At 34.0% G+C, this 22,582-nt stretch overlaps 1 protein-coding gene across 6 annotated transcripts in view; it reads left to right on the forward strand.

The window, feature by feature from the left end:
- The window catches only part of RUNDC3B (RUN domain containing 3B), a 171,555-nt gene that overhangs the window by 33,653 nt on the left and 115,320 nt on the right, over window positions 1–22,582 (forward strand). For 2 of the 6 annotated variants that reach the window (XM_004431307.3, XM_014788146.2), the window contains exon 3: window positions 22,056–22,106. The exons of the other annotated variants lie outside the window; for them this stretch is intronic. In XM_004431307.3, the coding sequence (XP_004431364.1) occupies window positions 22,056–22,106 (51 nt within the window). The remainder of the gene's footprint in view (window positions 1–22,055; window positions 22,107–22,582) is intronic. 6 annotated transcript variants of the gene reach the window in all.

Consider the following 22,582-nt stretch of genomic DNA (forward strand, 5'->3'; position numbering starts at 1 on the left):
AAAGTGGAGGAAGATCGGCACGGATGTTAGCTCAGGGCCAGTCTTCCTCAGCAAAAAAAAAAAAAAAAATCACTACTCTAGTCTCTCTCCTACTGAAGTAATCCACTCAATGATATTTCTAATTGCCGTACATACAGTCTTTGTTTTAATAGTTCTGATATCTGGAACGTAGGATAGTAAAGCAGTCCATCATATTTTTGGGCAGTTCAGATTGTTAGAAAATTCTTGTGTAGGGAAAGCCAACCTATCTGACTGTGCTTTGGACTATTTTCTGCCACTTTTTTCAATTGTGAGCCTAATAAATATAAAAAGATTGCTATTATATAACCCTTTCTCCTCAGTTCCCCTTTTTCTTTCTTCCAGGTAAGTTATCCCTAGGTTCTTCTATCATCTGGAAGCACTATAATCTTATTCTTTTAGTTTATCACTGGTTTGTTAGTATTCCTCCTAAAATCTGGTACTCAGAGCTGAGTAAAGTGCTTCAGATAGGCTAACCTCTGTATTAGTCAGAATTTAAGATTACATTGACATTTTGATTCCCACTTCATACTTTCGGTTTACACTGAAATTATGACCAAGTAAAATCCCAAGGCTTTTTTAAATTGAACTATTGCTTCTCATTTAGGTTCTCTAAATGAGTTGCCTGAGCTCAAGTTTGATAGGGATATCAAACTTCATTATCCACTTTAGAGATGGATGAACTGGCTGTAAAAATGAAATTTAGGGAGGACTTCTACTTCCAGGAAGATGAAGTGAACATACTTTTCACTGTTTCTCCCACTAAGTAGAACCAAAAACTCTGGATATTATATATAAAACAAACACAAAAAGACTCTGAAAGGTAGAGAAAGGAAGACTGTCTAGGGATTTCAGGACCTTAGGAATGACATGATAGGTTCCTTGGATTTTCTGGTTGCCTCATATATCCAAATCTGGGTATTAGATAAGCCAGTAACCTGCAAGCATCAACGGGCACAAAAAAAAAAAGTCCCAACAATGGCCTGCTCTCTCTAGCTAAAGGTCCAGGAATAGAATAGCCTAGCATCATGGAAAACTTCTAGACAGTATCTGCTGTACTTCAGCCAAATACCACAGGAAAACTGTGGCACTACCCCGACTCAGGCCAGAAAAAGCTGAGTGGGGAACCTAGAATTCCACCCTCATGAGGTAACAGAGTGTCCCAATACAACCATCAGAGTGTATCAGAGAAGGCCAAGCAGAGAGCTGGGACTTCTTTCCTCCTAGCTGGTTGTGAACCTTTTCTCCCCACCGACCCCAACAATGTGTCAACGGAGAGCCTGGACTTCCATCCCTACCCAGCAGTAATGAAGTGTTGCTTTCCTGTCGCGCTTGGAGGTTGTATCAGAAAAGGCCTTTTGGAGAGTTATAGCTTTCACCATCACCCAATGGTAACGAGGCTACCTCTAGTGCATTGTCAGTGGAGACCATTTGGGAAGCCTGAACTCCCACCTCCACCCAGCAGTAATGAGGACTCCCCGCTCAAGTGTCAGTAGAGGCCAACTGGGAAACTTGGACTTCTCCCTCTACTTGGCAGTAATGAAGCAGTACCCACCCCCCCACCTTCCCTTGCCAGAGCAATATCACAAAAAGCCAGTTAAAACAGAAGGTTTAAATACGATTCAGAGGGCCGGCCCCATGGCTTAGAGGTTAAGTGTGCACGCTCCACTACTGGCGGCCCGGGTTTGGATCCCGGGCGCGCACCAACGCACCGCTTCTCCGGCAATGCCGAGGCCGCATCCCACATACGGCAACTAGAAGGATATGCAGCTATGACATACAACTATCTACTGGGGCTTTGGGGGAAAAAAAAAGGAGGAGGATTGGCAATAGATGTTAGCTCAGAGCCGGTCTTCCTCAGCAAAAAGAGGAGGATTAGCATGGATGTTAGCTCAGGGCTGGTCTTCCTCACAAAAAAAAAAATACGATTCAGAGTCTCATAACATAATATGAACATGTCCAGGTTTCATTCGAAGATCACTTGTCAGACCAAGAACCAGGAAGATCTCAAATTGCATGACAAAAGACCATCAATAGATGTCAACACTGAGATGACAGAGGTGTTAGAATTACTGACAAATATAATCAGTCATGATTAAATGCTTCAGTGAGCAATTACAGACATGCTTGAAGCAAATGAAAAATCAGAAGACCTCAGCAAAGAAATAGAAGATATAAAGAAGCAAATGGAAATTTTGATACTGAAAAATACAAAACCAAAATAAAATGCTCAGTAGGTGGGCTCAACAGGAAAATGGAGAGGACAGAGGAAAGAATCATTGAACTTGAAGACAGAACAATAGAAATTTCTTAATCTAAATAACAGAGACTAAAAATAGTCTAAAAATAGACTAAAAAAGAAATGAACAGAGCCTCGGGGACTTGTAGGGACTATAACAAAAGATCTACCATTCCTGTCATCAGAGTCCTTGACAGAGAGGAAAGAGAGAAAGAGACTGAAAATGTACTCAAAGAATTAATGGCTCTAAATTTCCTGAATTTGGCAAGAGACATATACATTCAAGAAGCTGAGTGAATCACAGAGTAAATCCAAGAAAATCCATGCTAAGACACATCATAACTAAACTTCTGAGAAATAAAGACAAAGAAAAAATGTTGAAAGTAGCCAGAGAAAAACAATACCCTGGCTATAAGGGAAAAACAATTTGAACGATAGCAGATTTCTCACCAGAAACTGTGAAAGCACCTATTTCAACTGCTGAAAGAAAAATGGCAACATAGAATCCTATATCCAGCAGAATTATCCTTCACAGATGAAGGGAAAATCTAGACATTCTCATATGAAGGAAAACTAAGGGAGTTTGTTACCAGCTGACTTACCCTAAAATGATAGCTAAAGAACCTTCTTTAAGCAGAAAAGAGATGATAAAAGAAGAAGTTTTTAGAAAGAAGAACATGGTAAACAAAAATATAGGTAAATACAATAGGCTTTCTATTATCTTTAGTTTTCTGTTTGTTCCCTCTCTTGTTTGTTTATTTATTTATTTATTTATTTATTTATTTATTTATTTTTGGTGAGGAAGATTGGCACTGAGCTAACATCTGTTGCCAATCTTCCTCCTTTTTTCCTTCTTTCTCCCCAAAGCCCCAGTAGATAGTTGTACATCATAGTTGTATGTCCTTTCTAGTTCTTCTGTGTGAGACACTGCCTCAGCATGGCTTCATGAGCAGTGTGTAGGTCTGTGCCTAGGATACAAACCGGCAAGCTCTAGGCTACAAAGCAGAGCACGTGAACTTAACCACTATGCCACTGGGCTGACGCCTGGTCCCTCTGTTTTTGGTTTCTCTGTTTTCTTTTTCCTGTCTTCTGGTGGGTTTCTTTTTTTTTTTTTTAATTTTTTGTTTATTGCAGTAACATTGGTTTATAACATTGTAAAAATTTCAGGTGTACATCATTGTACTTCTATTTCTGCATAGATGACATCATGTTCACCACCAAAATACTAATTACAACCCATCACCACACACATGTACCGAATTATCCCTTTCACCCTCTTCCCTCCCCCCTTCCCCTCTGGTAACCACCAATCCAATCTCTGACTCTATGTGTTTGTTTATTGTTGTTATTATCTACTACTTAATGAAGGAAATCATACGGTATTTGACCTTCTCCCTCTGACTTATTTCACTTTGCATTATACCCTCAATGTCTATCCATGTTGTCACAAATGGCTGGATTTCATCGTTTCTTATGGCTGAGTAGTATTCCATTGTGTATATATACCACATCTTCTTTATCCATTCGTCCCTTGATGGGCACTTAGGTTGCTTCCAAGTCTTGGCTATTGTGAATAACGCTGCAATGAGCACAGGGGTGCATGTACCTTTGCAAATTGGTGTTTTCAAGTTCTTTGGATAAATACCCAAGAGTGGAATAGCTGGATCATATGGTAGTTCTATCCTTGATTTTTTGAGGAATCTCCATACTGTTTTCCATAGTGGCTGGACCAGTTTGCACTCCCACCAGCAGTGTATGAGAGTTCCCTTCTCTCCACATCCTGTCCAACACGTGTTGTTTCCTGTCTTGTTAATTATAGCCATTCTGACGGGCGTGAGGTGATATCTCATTGTAGTTTTGATTTGCATTTCCCTGATAGTTAGTGATTTTGAACATCTTTTCATGTGTCTGTTGGCCATCTGTCTATCTTCTTTGGAGAAATGTCTGTTCAGGTCTTTTGCCCATTTTTTAATTGGGTTGTTAGTTTTTTTGTTGTTGAGATGCATGAGTTCTTTATATATTTTGGAGATTAAGCCCTTATCAGATGTATGGTTTGCAAATATCTTCTCCCAATTGTTAGGTTGTCTTTTCGTTTTGTTGATGGTTTCCTTTGCTGTGCAGAAGCTTTTTAGTTTGATGTAGTCCCATTTGTTTATTTTTTCTATTGTTTCTCTTGCCCGGTCAGATGTGGTGTTTGAAAAGATGTTGCTAAGACCGATGTCGAAGACCGTACTGCCTATGTTTTCTTCTAGAAGTTTCATAGTTTCAGGTCTTACATTCAAGTCTTTAATCCATTTGGAGTTAATTTTTGTGCATGGTGTAAGGTAAGGGTCTACTTTCATTTTTTTGCATGTGGCTATCCAGTTTTCCCAACACCATTTGTTGAAGAGACTTTCTTTTCCCCATTGTATGTTCTTGGCTCTTTTGTCAAAGATTAGCTGTCCATAGATGTGTGGGTTTATTTCTGGGCTTTCGATTCTATTCCATTGATCCGTGTGTCTGTTTTTGTGCCAGTACCATGCTGTTTTGGTTACTATAGCTTTGTAGTATATTTTGAAATCAGGGAGTGTGATACCTCCAGCTTTGTTCTTTTTTCTCAGGATTCCTTTAGCTATTCGGGATCTTTTGTTGTTCCATATAAATTTTAGGATTCTTTGTTCTATTTCTGTGAAAAATGTTGTTGGAACTTTGATAGGGATTGCATTGAATCTATAGATGGCTTTAGGAAGTATGGACATCTTAACTATGTTAATTCTTCCAATCCAAGAGCATGGAATATCTTTCCATTTCTTTGTGTCTTCTTCAATTTCTTTCAGCAATGTTTTATAGTTTTTGGTGTACAGATCTTTCACCTCTTTGGTTAAGTTTATTCCTAGGTATTTTATTCTTTTTGTTGCAATTGTAAATGGGATGGTATTCTTAATTTCTCTTTCTGCTACTTCGTTGTTAGTGTATAGAAATGCAACTGATTTTTGAGTGTTGTTTTTGTATCCTGCAACTTTACCATATTCGTTTATTACTTCTAAAAGTTTTCTGGTGGATTCTTTAGGGTTTTCTATATATAAAATCATGTCATCTGCAAATAGTGACAGTTTCACTTCTTCCTTTCCAATTTGGATCCCTTTTATTTCTTTCTCTTGCCTGATTGCCCTGGCTAGGACTTCCAATACTATGTTAAATAGGAGTGGTGAGAGTGGGCATCCTTGTCTGGTTCCTGTTCTTAGAGGGATAGCTTTCAGTTTTTCACCATTGAGGATGATATTAGCTGTGGGTTTCTCATATATGGTCTTTATTATGTTGAGGTACTTTCCTTCTATACCCATTTTATTCAGAGTTTTTATCATAAATGGATGCTGTATCTTGTCAAATGCTTTCTCTGCATCTATTGAGATGATCATGTGATTTTTGTTCTTCATTTTATTAATGTGGTGTATTACGTTGATTGATTTGCGAATGTTAAACCATCCCTGCATCCCTGGAATAAATCCCACTTGATCATGGTGTATAATCTTTTTAACGTATTGTTGTATGCGATTTGCTAGTATTTTGTTGAGGATTTTCGCATTGATGTTCATCAGTGATATTGGCCTGTAATTTTCTTTTTTTGTGTTGTCCTTGTCTGGTTTTGGTATCAGGGTAATGTCAGCTTCGTAGAATGAGTTAGGGAGCTTCCCCCCCTCCTCAATGTTTTGGAAGAGTTTGAGAAGGATAGGTATTAAGTCTTCTTTGAATGTTTGGTAGAATTCACCAGGGAAGCCGTCTGGTCCTGGACTTTTATTTTTGGGGAGGTTTGTGATTACTGTTTCGATCTCCTTACTGGTGATTGGTCTATTCAAATTCCCTCCTTCTTCTTGATCCAGTTTTAGAAGGTTGTATGATTCTAAGAATTTATCCATTTCTTCCAGATTGTCGAATTGGTTGGCATATAGCTTTTCATAGTATTCTCTTATAATCTTTTGTATTTCTGAGGTGTCTGTTGTAATTTCTCCTCTTTCAGTTCCGATTTTACTTACTTGTGCCTTCTCTCTTTTTCTTGAACATTTTTTAGAATTCCATTTTTATCTATCTATAGTGTTTTTGAGTGTATCTCTTTGTATAGATTTTTTAGTGATTGCTCTAGGTATTACATATGTATACATAACTTACCACAGTATGCTAGTGTCATCATTTTCTGGTCTGAAATTTAAAAACTTTACCTTTCTTCATGTCCCTTTACTCTCCCCATTTATAATATAATTGTTTTAAACCTTTCCGCTACATATACTTAGACCACATTTGACAGTGTTATAGTTGTTGTTTCGACCATCAAACTTTATTTAGAAAACTCAAGTGGAGAAGGCAAGTCTATTGTTTCAGGTTGCTGGTTTGTCCAGCACACAGTCTGGGATATATGAGGCAAGGGAACTTGATGCTGTGTCATTTCTTGGGTTCGAAGGTCCCTAGCCAGTCTTCCTTTTGTTCTCCACCTTCAAAATCTTCTTATGTTTGTTTTATATATAATGTCTAGGGCTTTTAGTTGTATTTATAGGGAAAAAGCTGCATCTACTGTATCTTGTCTGAATCCGGAAGTCTCCTTTAATTTTTTTAATGTGAAAAATTATATCAATATTTTTTCTAATGTTAAATAATCTGTATATTCTTGGGATAAATCCAACTTAAGCTTCATGTATTGCTTTAATATACTTTGCCAGATTTAGGATTTAGTTTGCTAATATTTTGGAGTTTTGGTTTTTTGTTTATAAGTAAAATGTCTGTAATTTTTCTGTTGTGTACTTGTTTTGGTTTTTTTAATCAAGATTATATTAGCCTCATTAAATGAATTGGAGGTGTTTTATCTTCTTTTATTCTTCAGAAGAACTGTGCATAAGCTTGGAATCGTCTATTAGGAGAATTTGCTACTAAAAACTATGGGTCAGGTGGTGTGTGTGCATGTGCATGCGCGTGCACACAAGCGCTTTAATTACTAATTCACTTTTACTTTCTTTAATGCTTATAGGTCTATTTAGCGTGTTGATTTCTCCTATATTCTATTCTACAGTTGTCAGTTTCTTCTATATCCTCTTAATCATTTAATCTCTAGTTAGTTGCAATTTTTCTTTTCAGTGTGACATTTAAAATAGATAAATTCAGCTGAATGGTTTTAAGAAGTTAATCTCACTCAAGAGATCTAAAGACTAAAACTTAAGGCACATATTCATGTATTTATAACACTGTTAAAGCTAAGATTCTGTTTTTTAAAAATCCTGCTTCCTACCCTCAGGACTTGCCAGCCATCCCCCCACTTTGAAGGGTATGGCATATTTCATTCAAGCTGCTGTTAAGGAGTGAAACAAAAATTCTATCAGTGAATACCTGGTATTATTTTCCACGCAGATGTCAGCTGGTTTGTCCTCTTTTGCATCCCCAATATTATTAGTTCTTTTTCTCTTTTTTCATGAACAGTATTGTCAGAGATTTCTCAATTTTATTACTTTCAAATAGCTAACTTATGGCTTTGTTGATCATTTATGTATGCTAATGACATTATTATTTCCTCTATTATATCTTCTTTGAGTGTATTCTGTTTATGTTGGACTCTTAGCAGATTAATTTTCAATCTTCTCTTCAGGTACTGATTTGGCTACGTTTATAAGTTTGGATATGTGTTATTTTCATTAATATTCATTTTGAAATAATTTCTGCTTTTCGTTATTTCTTCTTTGGCTTATGTGTTATTTGAAAGTTTATTTTGAATGTTTCTGAAAATAGAAATTTTTATCTTTTCATTTTTACTTCTATATTAATTAAATTATGGTCAGAAAATTTGTTTTGTATGGCAGATTTTTTGAAATTTTTAAGATTTGCTTAATGGCCTAGCTTATAGGTAGTTTTAATAAATATTCCATCTTCAGAAGAATGTGTATTCTCTAATTGATTATGTTTTTCAAATGTTATTCACATTTTTGTTGGCTAGATCTATTAATAAGTTAGAAATCTTAAACTGTTTTGTTATTCTGATGGATTTATCAAGTTATTCTTATAGAGATGTCTCTTTTTGCTTTCTATATTATGAATCTATTTTGGTGCATTCAGTTTTAAGGTTTTTATAGATTCCCTTATTTTCTGTTTATTTTTCATTTTTGGCCTCTTAAGGATTTCTGTGATTTTTTTTCATATGTTTATTATGTTTGAAAGTGTATTTATTATATTTTATCCAGCGTTTCTAATTATCTGTCGTTTTCTTTTGTGTTGGATAGCAGGAAGATTTTCCTGAAATACCATGTTTTCCACTCCATGGGCAAATTATTACTATCTCTAAAGAGAGTTCCAAAACTTTCTCTTCTTTTCTTCTTTGAAAGTTATCCTTACCCTTTGTTGTTGATTTGGGTGAACAGTTAAATTTAATGGGTAAAGTATGTAATGTTGAGATAAAACAAGCGTGGCCCTAATTTTAAGTATTCATTAGTTCCTTTTAGATAGTCTCTATTGTCATGTAATTAAAAAAATTTTTTCATTAAAAAATATTCAACATATGTATATCTGTATATCCTATATTATATATGCTATAATAATATATAATCACTATATTATATATTAGTATTTATGTAATACAGTATATAATGTATTATATATGTATTTTAAGTTTACACACCCCCTTTTTACTATGTCCAGCTCCTTACATAAATCCATCCATTTACATCCTCTAGCCTTAGATTTTAATTACTTTTTTGTTCTTTTAGGTACAAGGTTCTTTTCTACTTGAGCATGAGGTCTACTTCTGGTTATTATCCATTGAAACTATTATTTGAGTAGCCATTTCATTTTCCACTTCAGCTGCATTCTTCCTTTTGCTTCCTCTTTATTTCCTTCTATCTAGCCAGTTATTAATAAGCTTTCCCTACAGGTGTTTTTTCTCCTTCCTCTACTATGTATTACTGCATTCTGAACTCTCCATTTCATTTTTCTTATCTCTGGAAAATTTCCTAAGGAAACTTCCCTTATTTTCCTACTGCATTCTTTTTTAGACAGCATGGGTCCTATTTATCTTATGTCTTTTAGTATGCTGTACATTTTATGACATTATAGCCTTCAGAAGTTACTATTGAAAAAACTAACTGAACATATGGTACTAGCCAAGATGGAGTAAGTCTGCTACTATCCTAGCTCTCTCTTTTTTTGTGTGTGTGAGAAAGATCAGCCCTGAGCTAACCTCCATGCCAATCCTCCTCTTTTTGCTGAGGAAGACTGGCCCTGGGCTAACATCTGTGCCCATCTTCCTCCACTTTATATGGGATGCCGCCACAGCATGGCCTGACAAGCAGTGCATTGGTGCACGCCTGGGATCCGCACCCTGGCCACCAGCAGCAGAGCGTGTGCACTTAACCACTACGCCACGGGGCCGGCCCCCCTAACTCTCTGTCTTAGTCCCCCAGGCTGCTATAACAAAATGCCACAGACTAGGTGACTTAAACAGCAGAAATTTATTTCTCACAGTTCTGGAGACTGATAAGTCCAAGACCAAGATGCTGGCTGATTCAGATTCTGATGAGAAGTCTTTTCCTGGCTTGTAGATGTTCGCCTTCTTGCTTTGTCCTCATATGACAGAGAGAAAGAACGCTCTGATATTTCTTCTTATAAGGACACTAATCTTATCGATTTAGGGCCTCACCTTATGACCTCATTTAACCTTAATTACCTCCTTATAGGCTCTGTCTTTAAATATAGTCACATTGGATGTTAGGGCTTTAACATCTGACTTTGGGGGGATACAATTCAGTTCATAGCATTCACCTACTGATTGCAGCTAAAAACTCTGAGCAGAACACAAAAGCAATTAATTGTATACTTATCAGGCAAAGATGTTAAAGCACCCGTTATAACTGTGCTCCAAGATGTAAGGTAAACATTCTTGAAATGAATAGAAAAACAGAAGTTCTGAATAGAGAAATAAAAACCTCAAAAAGAACCAAGTGGGAATTTTAGAACATAAAAGTACAATATCTGAAACAGAGCATTCACTAAATGGGGCTTTATAGCAGAATGGAGAAAATAAAGCTGTGTATGATTTTGAAAATAGATCAATAGAAATTATCCAATCTGAAGAAGAGAGGGGAAAAAATATTGAAAAATGAACAGAGCCTTAGAGACCTGTTGGACAATGGCAAAAGGTATATCATTCATGTCCTGTGAGTTGCAGTGGGAAAGGAGGAAGAGACTGGTGCAGAAAATACATTTGAAGAGTTAATAGCTAAAAGTTTCTGCATCTGGGAAAGACATATACTTACAGATTCAAGAAGCTCAGCAAATCCCTAAAAGGATAAACTCAAAGTTAACCACTCTCAGATACATCATAATCAAACTTCTAAAAATAAAAGATAAAGAAAAAATCTTGAAAGCAGCCAGGGAAATGTAATACATTATGTTTAGGGAACAGCAATTCAAATGACTGCAGGTTTTTCATCAGGAACCGTGGAAGACAGAAGATAATGGAACAACATCTTTAAAGTTCTAAAAAAAAAGAACTGCCAACTCAAAATTTTATATCCAGTGAAAATATGCTTCAGGAATGAAGGCAAAATAGAGAAATACTGAGATGAAGGAAAACTAAGAATTGCTGCTAGCAGACCTGGTCTAAAAGAAATGCTAATGGAAGTTCTTCAGGCTAACGGGAGATGATAGCAGAGGGAAACTTGGAACTTCATTAATGAAGAAAGAGCAACAGAAATGGTGAATATCTGAGTAAATATAGCAGATTTTTTTTATCTTCTTAAGATCTTTAAAATATGACTTGAAAGTGAAAATCGTAACATTACTTGGGAGGTTTCAATGTTTGCATATATAATATAAGTGACATTTGAGACAAAGAGTGGAAAGTAAAGGGACCTTTGTGGTCATATATTTTACTTAAGATGGTAAAATATTAACTCTAAATAGACTGTTAAAGATTATTGTATTGTAATCCCTAAAGCAGTGACTATAAAAACTAAGAGATTTACCCAAAAGGCAAGAAATAAATTAAAGTGGAATGCTAAAAATATTTAAATTATCCAAAAGAAGGCAGGAAAAACAAGACAAGATAAGCAGAAAACAAACAACAAAATGGTAGACCTAAATCCAGCCATGTTAGTAATTACAGTAAATATAAATGGTCTAGACATACCAATTAAAAGAGATTGGGGGGAAAAAAAAGACTGAATAAAAAAAGACTGAATATATAAAGAAACCCATTTTTAAATATAGTGATACAGGTAAGTTAAAAGTAAAAGGATGCAGAAACTAATTGAAAGTTGGAGTGACTATATTAATATCAAAGTAGCTTTCAGAACAAGGAAAATTGATGGGATTGAAGGTGGATATTTACATAATAAAAAAAAGATGTGACAAATCTTAAGTATGTATGCAGCTAACAACAGAACTTCAAAAAGCAAAAGCTGATAGAACTGACTGGAGAATTAGAAAATAGAAAAATCCACAATTGTACTTGGCAACTACTCCTCTCATCATAATCCATAGATCAAGTAGACAGAAAATCAGTAAGGATATAAAAGATCTGAACAACATTATCAACCAACTGACTTAATTGACATTTATAAAACACCCCACCCAACAACAGCAGAATGTATATTCTTTTCAAGGGCAAGTGGAACATTCAAAAAGATCTTATTCTGAGCCATGACACGAGCCTTAAATTTAAAAGAACTGAAATCATACAAAGTATGTTTTCTAACTATAACAGAATTAAACTAGAAATTAAGAACAGAAAGGTGTGTGAAAAATTACCAGGTATTTGGAAATTTTTAAAAAATGTAAATAACTCCTGGATCAAAGAGGAAATCTCAAGGAAAATTAGTATTTTGAACTGAATGAAAAAATGAATCATATGCATCATATCAAAATTTGTGGGATGCAGTTATATCAGTGCTTACAGGGATTTTTAAAGCATTAAAAACATATATTAGAAAAGAAGAAAGGTCTAAAGTCAGTAATCAAAGCTTCCACCTTAAGAAACTAAAAAAGAAAATTAAACCCAAAGCAAGCAGAAGGAAGGAAATAATAAAGATAAAAGCAGAAATCAATGAAATTAAAAACACAAAAGCAATAGATAAAACCAATAATGTGAAAGGCTGGTTGTTTGAAAACATTAATAAAACTAATAAGCCTCTAGTTAGACTGACCAAGACACAGATTACCAATATCAGGAATGAAAGAGGGCATATCTCTAGAGACCTTGCAGTCAAAGGATAAGTGAATACTGTGAACAACTCTGACCATACATTTGACAACTTGAATGAAATGTACTGATTTCTTGAAAGACGAATCCTAACAAAACTTACGAAGATACAACTTGACTAATCCAAGTTCTAGTGAGGATGAGGGGAAATTGGAACTTTCATGTGTTGCTTGTGGGAATGTGAAATGGTTTCTCACTCCTCTACTCACGATAAATGAAAACTTATATTTACACAAAGACCTGTTTATAGCAGCTTTATAAATAATTGTCAAAAACTGGAAACAACCCGGATGTCCTTTATATGATGAATGGGTAAACTAACTGTTACATACCCAGTGGACACACACACGCACACACAATGGACAGACTCAGCAATAAAAAGGAAAAAACCTGTTTCTGCACGCAACGTGGATGACTCTCCAATGCAGTCTGATAAATGAAAGAAGCAAGACTCTAAAGGTTAGATAATGTATAATTCCAATTATATGACCTTCTAGAAAAGGCCAAACTATAGTGTCAGAGAACAGGATCAGTGGTATCAGGGATTAGAGGGTGGGTGGGTGAGGGTTGATTATATAGTGTCAACATGAAGAAGTTTTTTGGGGTGGTGGTACTGTTATGTGTCTTAGGGTCATGGTTACATGACTCCTTGAATTTTTTCATAGAACTGTATACCAACAGTGAATCTACTGTAAGTTAAAAATATATTTACAGCTCCCCAAAATTCTATTGCTTCCCATTAAAACATTTTAAAATGGGGAGGATCCTGCTTTTTCATTTTAATACTTAAAATTCCCACTCCTTGATCCCCAGTTTAGCAAGTTGGGTAGTTTGTTATGGAGCACAGTAGAAAGAAACCTCAAGGAACATTACCATCACCCTTCTACATTTTTCTTGGCTAGATGTAACTCCTACTTTTCCTCTGCTTTGGAAATGAGTCATAACATGAGTTCCCTATTCTTTTTCTGGAGCAGATGCCTTAAATTTGACATTCACAGCTGCCTTCCTCTTTTTTTCTTTTTTCACTTGCATTTTTTTCCTCCTAGTCTTTTTCACACATACATACTGTGTTCTCTTTATCCCGTTCATTCTCTTATTTAGCAATCCATCTAGGCCCTGTGCTGGAGTCTTAAGATACAAAGATTAATAGGGAATGCTTTCACATGAAACTCAATCTTGGAGGGCAGAAGAAAGATACATTAACAAATAATGGTGTATACTAGTGTCATTGAGTCATAATACAAGTGTTAATGAGTGTGATGTAGCACAAAAGAGTGAATAATCTGTTCTACTTGGATGGATCAGGGAAGGCTTCACATAGAAAAGAGGCATAAAAGTGCCTCAAATGAAAACTAAAATTTAATTCTTTAAAATGTCATCTCTGGCTTTGATTATGGACTGGCAGGCCAGACAGTTTAAGAAAAATATGAAGTTTAGTGGTAAACTTCAGTTAGATGGTGTGGGAATGGGATACAATAGTGAATTTGTAAAAGGCTATATGGAAAATAACTGATTAAAATGAAAAGCTTCTGAGTATCATAGAGGACTACAGACTATCAATTAGTAATATACCATTTATTAAAAAAATGATCAAGTAGAATTAGACACTTTCAAATTTACTGTGAATTAATCTGCTAATTATACTTATTAACATTGGGCTTGCTGACTCACATTCAATTCAGATTTTGCCCTGATTCAGAACCTTGTTTTCCAATCATACTTGTGAACAGTGAATCCTTTTTTTGTTTTTAAGTTTCTGTGCTCTAGCCTTATTGATCTTTTGCTTTTTCTTGACGATACCAGGCACATTCCTGCCATAATGCAGTCCACTATTGCACTGGCTCTTCCCTTTGTGCCGAAAACCGTTCTAGTTATCCGAATGGTTAACTCCCCCGTTGGTTTTAAAACGGCTCATTGAAGCCTAACCCTTCCATCATGTTTTAAATTATAATTCCCCTCCCCTCCTTTCACCCCAAGCACTCCTGACTTCTTTTCCCTGCGCTACTTTTTTTTTTTAATCTTAACTTTTAACATATTATGTGATTTACTTATTATGATTATTGTTTATGGTCTTTCTTTACCTGTACAGGGCAAAGATCTTTGTCGATTCTGTTCATGATGTATCCTGCATCTCTAGAACAGTGCCTGGGATATGGTAGGCACTCGGTGAATATTTGTTGGAAAATAGAATTCTTGGTGCAAGAGTTATAATCTTTGGTGTTTTTTTTTTTTCTGATAGCATCTGAATTCAGACTCTTAAAACAAGTTAGAATGCCTGTGACATGACATTTTAGAATTTCTCCAATCCAGTTGAACTCTTATGATACCTAAGCATTGCTCAGGAACACTGGCTTGAACCTCAAAGCTCTTCCTGACTTAGATGATAAATAGTTACCTCCCCATGAGGCCACCTTTTGAAGTACAGTATAAACACTGTTTGAAACAATGGGTACAGCTGAACCTGACCATTTGGCTTTTGAATTTTCTTTGTTCATTTTTGAAGGTTTTCCAACTTTTGATTCTTGGTTTGCACACAAAATGAGACTTCAATTGTTTCTGTAGTAACATATGAACACAACTCACCCAATACCCATATACTCAGGCCAAAACATGATACAAGAGATAAGAAAGTGGCTCTGAAGGTTACCAGAGTTTGGGTTTTAGACAATGGACAAGGCCACTCTGAGAAAACACCCTTTTAAGTTATGTACTTGGAAATTTAGGATAGCTTCAGCAGATTTTGTATGTCAGAAAATCATAATATTCAAGTAATTCTTGAAACATCCAGGGTTATATGTAGCATGGTAAATTTGGTTCAGTGTCTTAAATTGCGTAGGGGATAAAATTAACCTCTATACAATATAGTAAATTTAAGGTTCAGTAGTAAATAAGTAACTATGTAGATTCTTAAACTAGAAAGCCTTAGTCTCTAAAGCAAGTAAGGTGAAAAAGGTTAGTAAGTGGAAAAATTTAAGTATCATTCAAATTTCCATGCTCTTCATCTATGTTTTTTGATCTAAGTCATATTCCTATACTTTATTTACTCTTAAGCTTGTAACCCTCATTGTTTCTTTTTTTTTCTGATGCCTTTTGAAAAGCCTCTTTCTTCATTTTAAGATTTTATCCCATAACAGCCATATAGACTACTTGACTTTGTTTGCATCCCTGTTAATGGTCTACTAAGGTCTACAACCTTTTTTAAAAAAATAAAAAAGAAAGAAGTAAGGAAGAAAAGAAAAAGAAAAGAATAAAGCTCTATCACGATTCTTTAATTTACTGTCTTTCTGTGTAGTATATACTTCTGTCTTCTTGGGCTACCAATCATTTTTTGCCTTCTTTCATTCCCTTACTACTCATAAAAATGACAAGAGGTTGAAATATAATGCTGTAGGAAGTATTAATAAAAACTTTCAGAAATCCCAGATATAATTGCAAGTAACACCTTTGTATATGTATCATGTATGTTATATATGTATATGCATGAGTGTGTATATATTTTTATATTTTCTTTGTTATATGTATTTTGCCCTTAGTATATTGACCATACTATATTTTCCATTTCATTTTGTTTTTTAATATTTTAAAACTTGAAATTGCATTCACATAACATTCACTATTTTAACCATTTTAAAGTGTACATTTCATTAGTTTTTGTTACATTCACAATGTTTTGCAACTATCACTACTGTCTAGTTCCAGACATTTTCATCACCCTAAAAAGAACCTCTATACCTATTAAGCAGTCACTTTCTTTTCTCTCATCCCCTCATCCTCTGGAAATCAGTAATCTGCTTTTGGTCTTTATGGATTTACTTATTCTGGACATTTCGTGTAAATGAAATCGTAAAGTACATGGCCTTTTGTGTTTGGCTTCTTTCACTTAAGATATTGTTTTTAAGGTTCGTCCATGTTGTAGCATGTATTGGTACTTCATTCCTTTTTGTGGCCGAATAATATTCCATTATATGGATACACTACATTTTATGTATCCATTATTCATTTAATGGACATTCAGGTTGTTTCCACTTTTTTCCTGTTATAAATATTGTTGCTGTGAACATTCATGTACAGGTTTTCATTTGAATATATGTTTTCTATTCTCTTGAGTATATTTCCATTTCATTTTTAACAAGCGCATAATTTCCATTATGTGAATGAACCATAGTTAATTTTGTATTTATTTTTTCCTCAATTTTCCCTTTCCTAAGCATGCTGTTATGTATCACTGAATATTTATCTTTACATAGTTTTCTAATTTCTTTAAAATTATTTCCTATTGGGACCAGCCCTGTAGCCTAGTGGTTAAGTTTGGCGCGCTCTGCTTCAGCAGCCTGGGTTCAGTTCCCAGGTGCGAACCTACACCACTTGTCAGTAGCCATGCTGTTGTGGCGACCCATGTACAAAATAGAGGAAGATTGGCACAGATGTTAGCTCAGAGTGAATTGTCCTCAGCAAAAAAATAAATAAATAAAATAAAATTATTTCCTGTTAATAATAATAGCTAATGCATTCTTAGAATTGTAATTACTGAAATCAAAGGATGTGTACATTTTGATATATGTACTATATTATGTTTAATATCTGTTGCTCTCTTGTCTACCAGAAAGGTTGTACTGACAATAACGTATGTGATTTTTGTTTTTCTTATGTGTTCATTGTACCATTAATATTTTTAATATTTAATTTGATAAGGGGAAATATCTTTTTTGGCCTTCTATTAATATGAAATATATAAAAATTTTTATTATTTTAATTTGTATTTGCAAATGAGATTGAATATATTTTCATATTTATTAATCTTTTTTTCTCTGATTTCCTGATTATGACCTTTCTCTGTTTCTTTTATGGAGTGAATTTTCTTACTTATCCTAGAATAGAAAAAAACTATTCCCATCATGTGGAACTAGTTTTTATATAGCCCATTTTGGTTAATAATGACCTTTTTTCTCCCTTGATATTAGTCTTCTTACATAATTACTATTGATAGTTTATTATTTCATTTTATGCTTATCATTTTTCATTTGAGGGTTTATTATTTGTTTTGAAACATCTGAAATAGTTTTCTTGTCTTAGTTTTGTAACATTTTATATAATTTTGAATGTCTAAAATTCTAAAATACACAATCCTCACATACTTGGTTATTTGCTTCTGTTTGGAGCTATATGATTGTCATAGTACTCTTAATTACTGTATTTGCTGTAGGCATTTCTGGGTGAAGAGCAAGAAAATATCTCAAGTATTTGTACTTATTAGGAGATATAGACAAAATGGTCTTTATATTTTACAACTAAACCAGAATTTTCAGGGAGTCATTTTAACCCCCAAATTTAAATATTTATTTATAGAAATGAGAGATTTATTAATGGTTTTAAACTTTATCTCTGGAGAATTTTTCAAGTTTATTTTACATGAACTTCACTTTCAAAACCCCTTCAAATCAAAGGATTCTAAGTTTAGATTTGGCTTCTAGGGGGTGTACCACATAGAAGAAAATATTATGAAAAGACTTAAATAATACTACTAGTGATAAAACTGCGTAAGATTTTTTTTCTTTTTTTGGTGAGGAAGATTGTCCCTGAGCTAACATCTGTTGCCAGTCTTCTTCTGTTTGCTTGAGGAAGATTGTCCCTGAGCTAACATCTTTGCCAGTCTTCCTCTATTTTTTGTATGTGGGACGCCACCACAGCATGGCTTGATAAGTGGTGTATAGGATCCGACCCTGGGAACCCCGGGTCACCAAAGCAGAGTGCACGAACTTAACCACTATGCCACCAGGCTGGCCCCTGCATAAGATATTTTTAATGTCTTTTTTTAGTATATGAGAAAGTTAAAGACATTTATGATTCTACCAGATGATCCAAATTCTTGCATTTAGCAAGAATTGATGGTCTCTGATGGTTTGTGTTTGTTTATTTGTGTTTGTAGGCCTTTGAGTTTCTGCCAGAAAAATAATGGGACGTTTCCAGTTTGACTCTATGATTTTTGCAGATTAGCATAGAGCAACTTACAGTACTTGTAATTATCAAGTCACGTTTGGTTTATTTTAAGTAATGGAAAGTTGCTTTTGTTAAATGTTTTTGTTACATAATACTAGCAACAGTTTTGATCACTTTTAATGCTCGAATATTTCTCTTTTAAAGGAAGTAAATATTTCTCATTCTATAGAACAGGGAAAAGATTGCACAATTTTATGGACTTCAGTTCATTTTTGGAGAAGATCATAATTTCAGTTCCCACATCTTTCTGATTTTCTGATTTCAATGAGTTGTCATTCATGTAATCGAATATTTTTTAATTAAAATTCTTCCTACATTTCTTTCCTTCAAAGTAACTTTGACTTTTCAAATGTAAAATATTTGCATGTTTTTGGTACTTAGTTTTTTACAATTGTTGAATCAATGAACAAATACTTTTGTTTCTAACATATCTACCATCTACCTGTAAATGGCGTTTTAAAGCAATCTTTTAAAAGTTTAAGTTATATATAATATTACATTTTATTTTCAGGCCTATTAAGAAATGAAAAATGGCCGCATAGAAAAGAAAATAATATTGTTTCATTGTTAGCTGAATTACAGTGCATATTGCAATTTAACTATGGCTTCACGGAATGAATTTTCTCTTACATATAAATACGTGGTTGAAGAGTCAAAATTTCAAACAGTAAGAACTTGCATTAATATTGTCAGTGACAAAATAGAATATATTCTATCTGGTGTTGCCAATTTAAAAAGAAAACTTGTGAAAATTCTGAATTACTATCTGATAATTTATAATCACTTTTGTTATTTGCCTTACAAATGGCAGTCAGTTTACAAATCAATCCATGTAGGGATTTTTTCAAGAATCCATCTTGGATCATTTAAAAATAAAGTCATCTACTTGTAACTCAATTAGAAAAATATATACACACACAGAGAAAGAGAGAAAATTAGACTGAAAGTAGCACAGGCAAAAAGTTCACCTTCTACATAGTTGTTAACATTTATCAAATTTTATCAATCGTGATAATGTAGCTCAGTCATCAAAGAAATGGAAATGAATAGAAAGCTAAAGTTGGAACAGGGGCTAACATGAAAGAAATGGAAGAATAAGTATCATATTCATGGATGAGAATTATATTCAGTCTTATCACCAAGAAAGATTCATTGGTTTAAAGCAGTGGTCAGTAATCTTTTCTATATGAGGGCCAATTTCTACATTAATGAAAAGATTATAGAGTTGCATTTATTTTCAGTTATTTGTTTTTGAAAATATGCTTTTTGGGTCAGAAAATATTATATCTTCAGTATGATTAAGTGTTCTTTTATTGCATATTCATCTGCGTAGATTCTTCTTTTGGCTGAAATTTCAGAAACTAGATAAAACCTATGACTATGTATGATATGATTATAATGGTGCTTTTGAATGAATTTTGTTCTTGAACAAAACACTTTCTCTTTATTTAGTTTTATCTCAATTGTTTTTCTAAGCTACTTAATGGTAAAATACTGTTTCACTTTCTCTTAACATTTTGTATTTTAAATATATAAATAAATTTAATTAAATATACTTATAATAAGTATAATAATAATAATAATATACTTATATAAGTATATCTAAATTAAATATATAAATATTTAATATTATCTATTTTAAAACAAAAAGTTTTATTTCAATTGCAAATGAAAAGCTTTTCTACAAACGAGCACTCCTTGGACCACTCTGAAATAATGTTAGCTTTGTTGTTCACTTATATATATATTATTTGGCAGCAACTATTCTGAGAATTGAAATTTTATATGAAAAATATTTACCCCAGTCATACTACATGTTTACTGCCCCATTATTTTTCCTATTTCTGAGGCTGTCAGTGTGAACTCATAACCAACTGACTGATTCTCTCCATCTGTCAGATCTTGTCTGTTGCCAAAGGGGTAGATCAGCATGAGGTTACAGGGAACAGAGATGTGCTGGGTGTAGGCAGGCTCTCTCTGGGCCTCTCCTTTCTCATCTATAACATGAGAGAAGTGTTGAAATTTGACTACAGATAATTTGAAATTTAGTGGATTGTCATTTGGCCTGGATGCTTCTGGTTGCTCATAACTGGTAACTGACCTAGAGTGAGACATTAAATTACAATTAAAGCAATTAATGCCTATAAATGAGTGAAAATATTTTAATTTTTTTTATTTTCACATGGTGTTTCACAGCCAAGATCAAAATAATATGCATAACCAGGGCATAAAGCCTAACATAATATCAGCTTTAAAAAAAAAAAAAACTCTAATCTCTAAATTGAGTTTTGTAATAGATTCCATAATTGTTTCCCACTTTATACCAGGGATTGATTAAGCCATGACATAAATTTAGATATGATATGTCTTATTTGATACATTTTTTTGAAGTAAAATTCCTTTAAGTTAGACTTTCCTGGAAATCGTCTCTACTTTGATGACTTTTTAATTATGTAAATGACTGCAAATAAGATACATAACTTTGTTTTCAAGACAGAGATAGAAAAAATGTGACTTAAACATTAAGAATTGGTGTTCGTAATATGTGCAGTGGAAAGCATTCTGTTATGATTTACATTTTAATGCTGAGAAATTTTCATTTTTGTTTGTTGTAGCATTATGTTCCAATATGGGCTTCAACTAGGGTACCAAATTATAGATCCTTTTGGATATGTATTTCCAAATTTAATATTTGTTTAAAATGTTACAAATGGAGGTGGGAGGATAGAGAGTGAATGGTAGAGACATAGATGTAGCAATAGCACAACTGTGTATATCTCCTTTCTTTCATTTTTCTTACATTACTGACTGTGTTTGTTTTGTTTTTGTTTGGTTTCATAAAGAGTCTAAGTATTTGGAAAGGTGTGGGACCATGTCCTATTGGAGATTTCAGTATTTGCTTACGAGAGAAGAAAATATCATTTTTTGGGAATGTGACTTCAGAAATTTGCCTTTGGAGTTTTCCTGTAAATTATACTAGGAATTTCCAAATAACACAGCAAGAGTTTATAGTACTTTTCCAGATGGTGATTGTTAAGCAATAATTGGAAGCTGTAGGGAAAAAAACAGTATTTTGCATAGAGTAAGCATTTATTCAATATTGGTTAAACTGAAGAACATTTTACTAGATATACTAAGTACTATTCTCATAATTCAGAGAAAAAAACATACCACTTTAACTCTCCTTAGGCCAAAAAAAAAAAGAGAACTTACCAATTCTGAGGTGCAAAACTAATGAATTCAGTCAAGCTTTTGCTCATTTTGCATTGTCATTATCAGTTTATTACATTTGAGAAAGAATGATGGAGGTGAAAGTGAACAGGGCAGAGTTGCTTCTCACTAGGTCTATGACTTACCCACACCCTAGCCTCTCCAATAGAATAGGCTACAAGGGACCAGCTTGATTTACTTGTCAAGTAAAGTTCGTATTCATCTTAATTGAGTTCATTTTATTTATTAGGTAAAAGTAGTGTTTACTGCATCAAGATTATGTGTAGCCATCTTATTTGGACTATTCAGTTTGCAATTGTAAACTTGGTGGCAGGTTTCTTAAATATCTGTGTGTTGTTGTTGTTGTTCATTTTTTTAAAGAGATTTCCCAAAGTTGCAGATGGCTGGCTCATCTCCAAATACCTCTTCAAGGTACTCTATGCTGGTGATGTCTCCCGCCACTGAGCTGCACGGGAGCATGGAATTGACTTACTGGGGAGGGCTGTATCAGTTAAGTGATCTTTTTTAGTACACTGCATGGGTTTTGCACAGCTTTCTGTTTTTGTTTTTGCTAATCTAGAAGGCACAAGAATGCTTATGCTAATTTTTAAATTAAAATCTTGTAAACCCACACAAAAATCTATTTACTCTCCCTCTCCCATGTAACTCCCTTCATGTTTCTATTAAGTTCTGTGGTTTTAAGCACTATTTTATTAATCATGCATATCTGTGTTATTTAAATTTTATTATAACTCTTAATGATATAAGATTTATTGGTTATTTCCTCAATTTTGTAAGTACTGTGTAATAATATTTGTCTTACATGCAAACTGGAGCCTCAGGAAAGCTGTGTGAATTTTCCGAAGTCACTCAGTAAAACATACCTGGGTGCTATCAACAATAACTGC

Source organism: Ceratotherium simum, chromosome 1, assembly GCF_057802395.1.
Source record: "Ceratotherium simum simum isolate JZ-2026a chromosome 1, ASM5780239v1, whole genome shotgun sequence".
Taxonomy (NCBI): domain Eukaryota; kingdom Metazoa; phylum Chordata; class Mammalia; order Perissodactyla; family Rhinocerotidae; genus Ceratotherium; species Ceratotherium simum.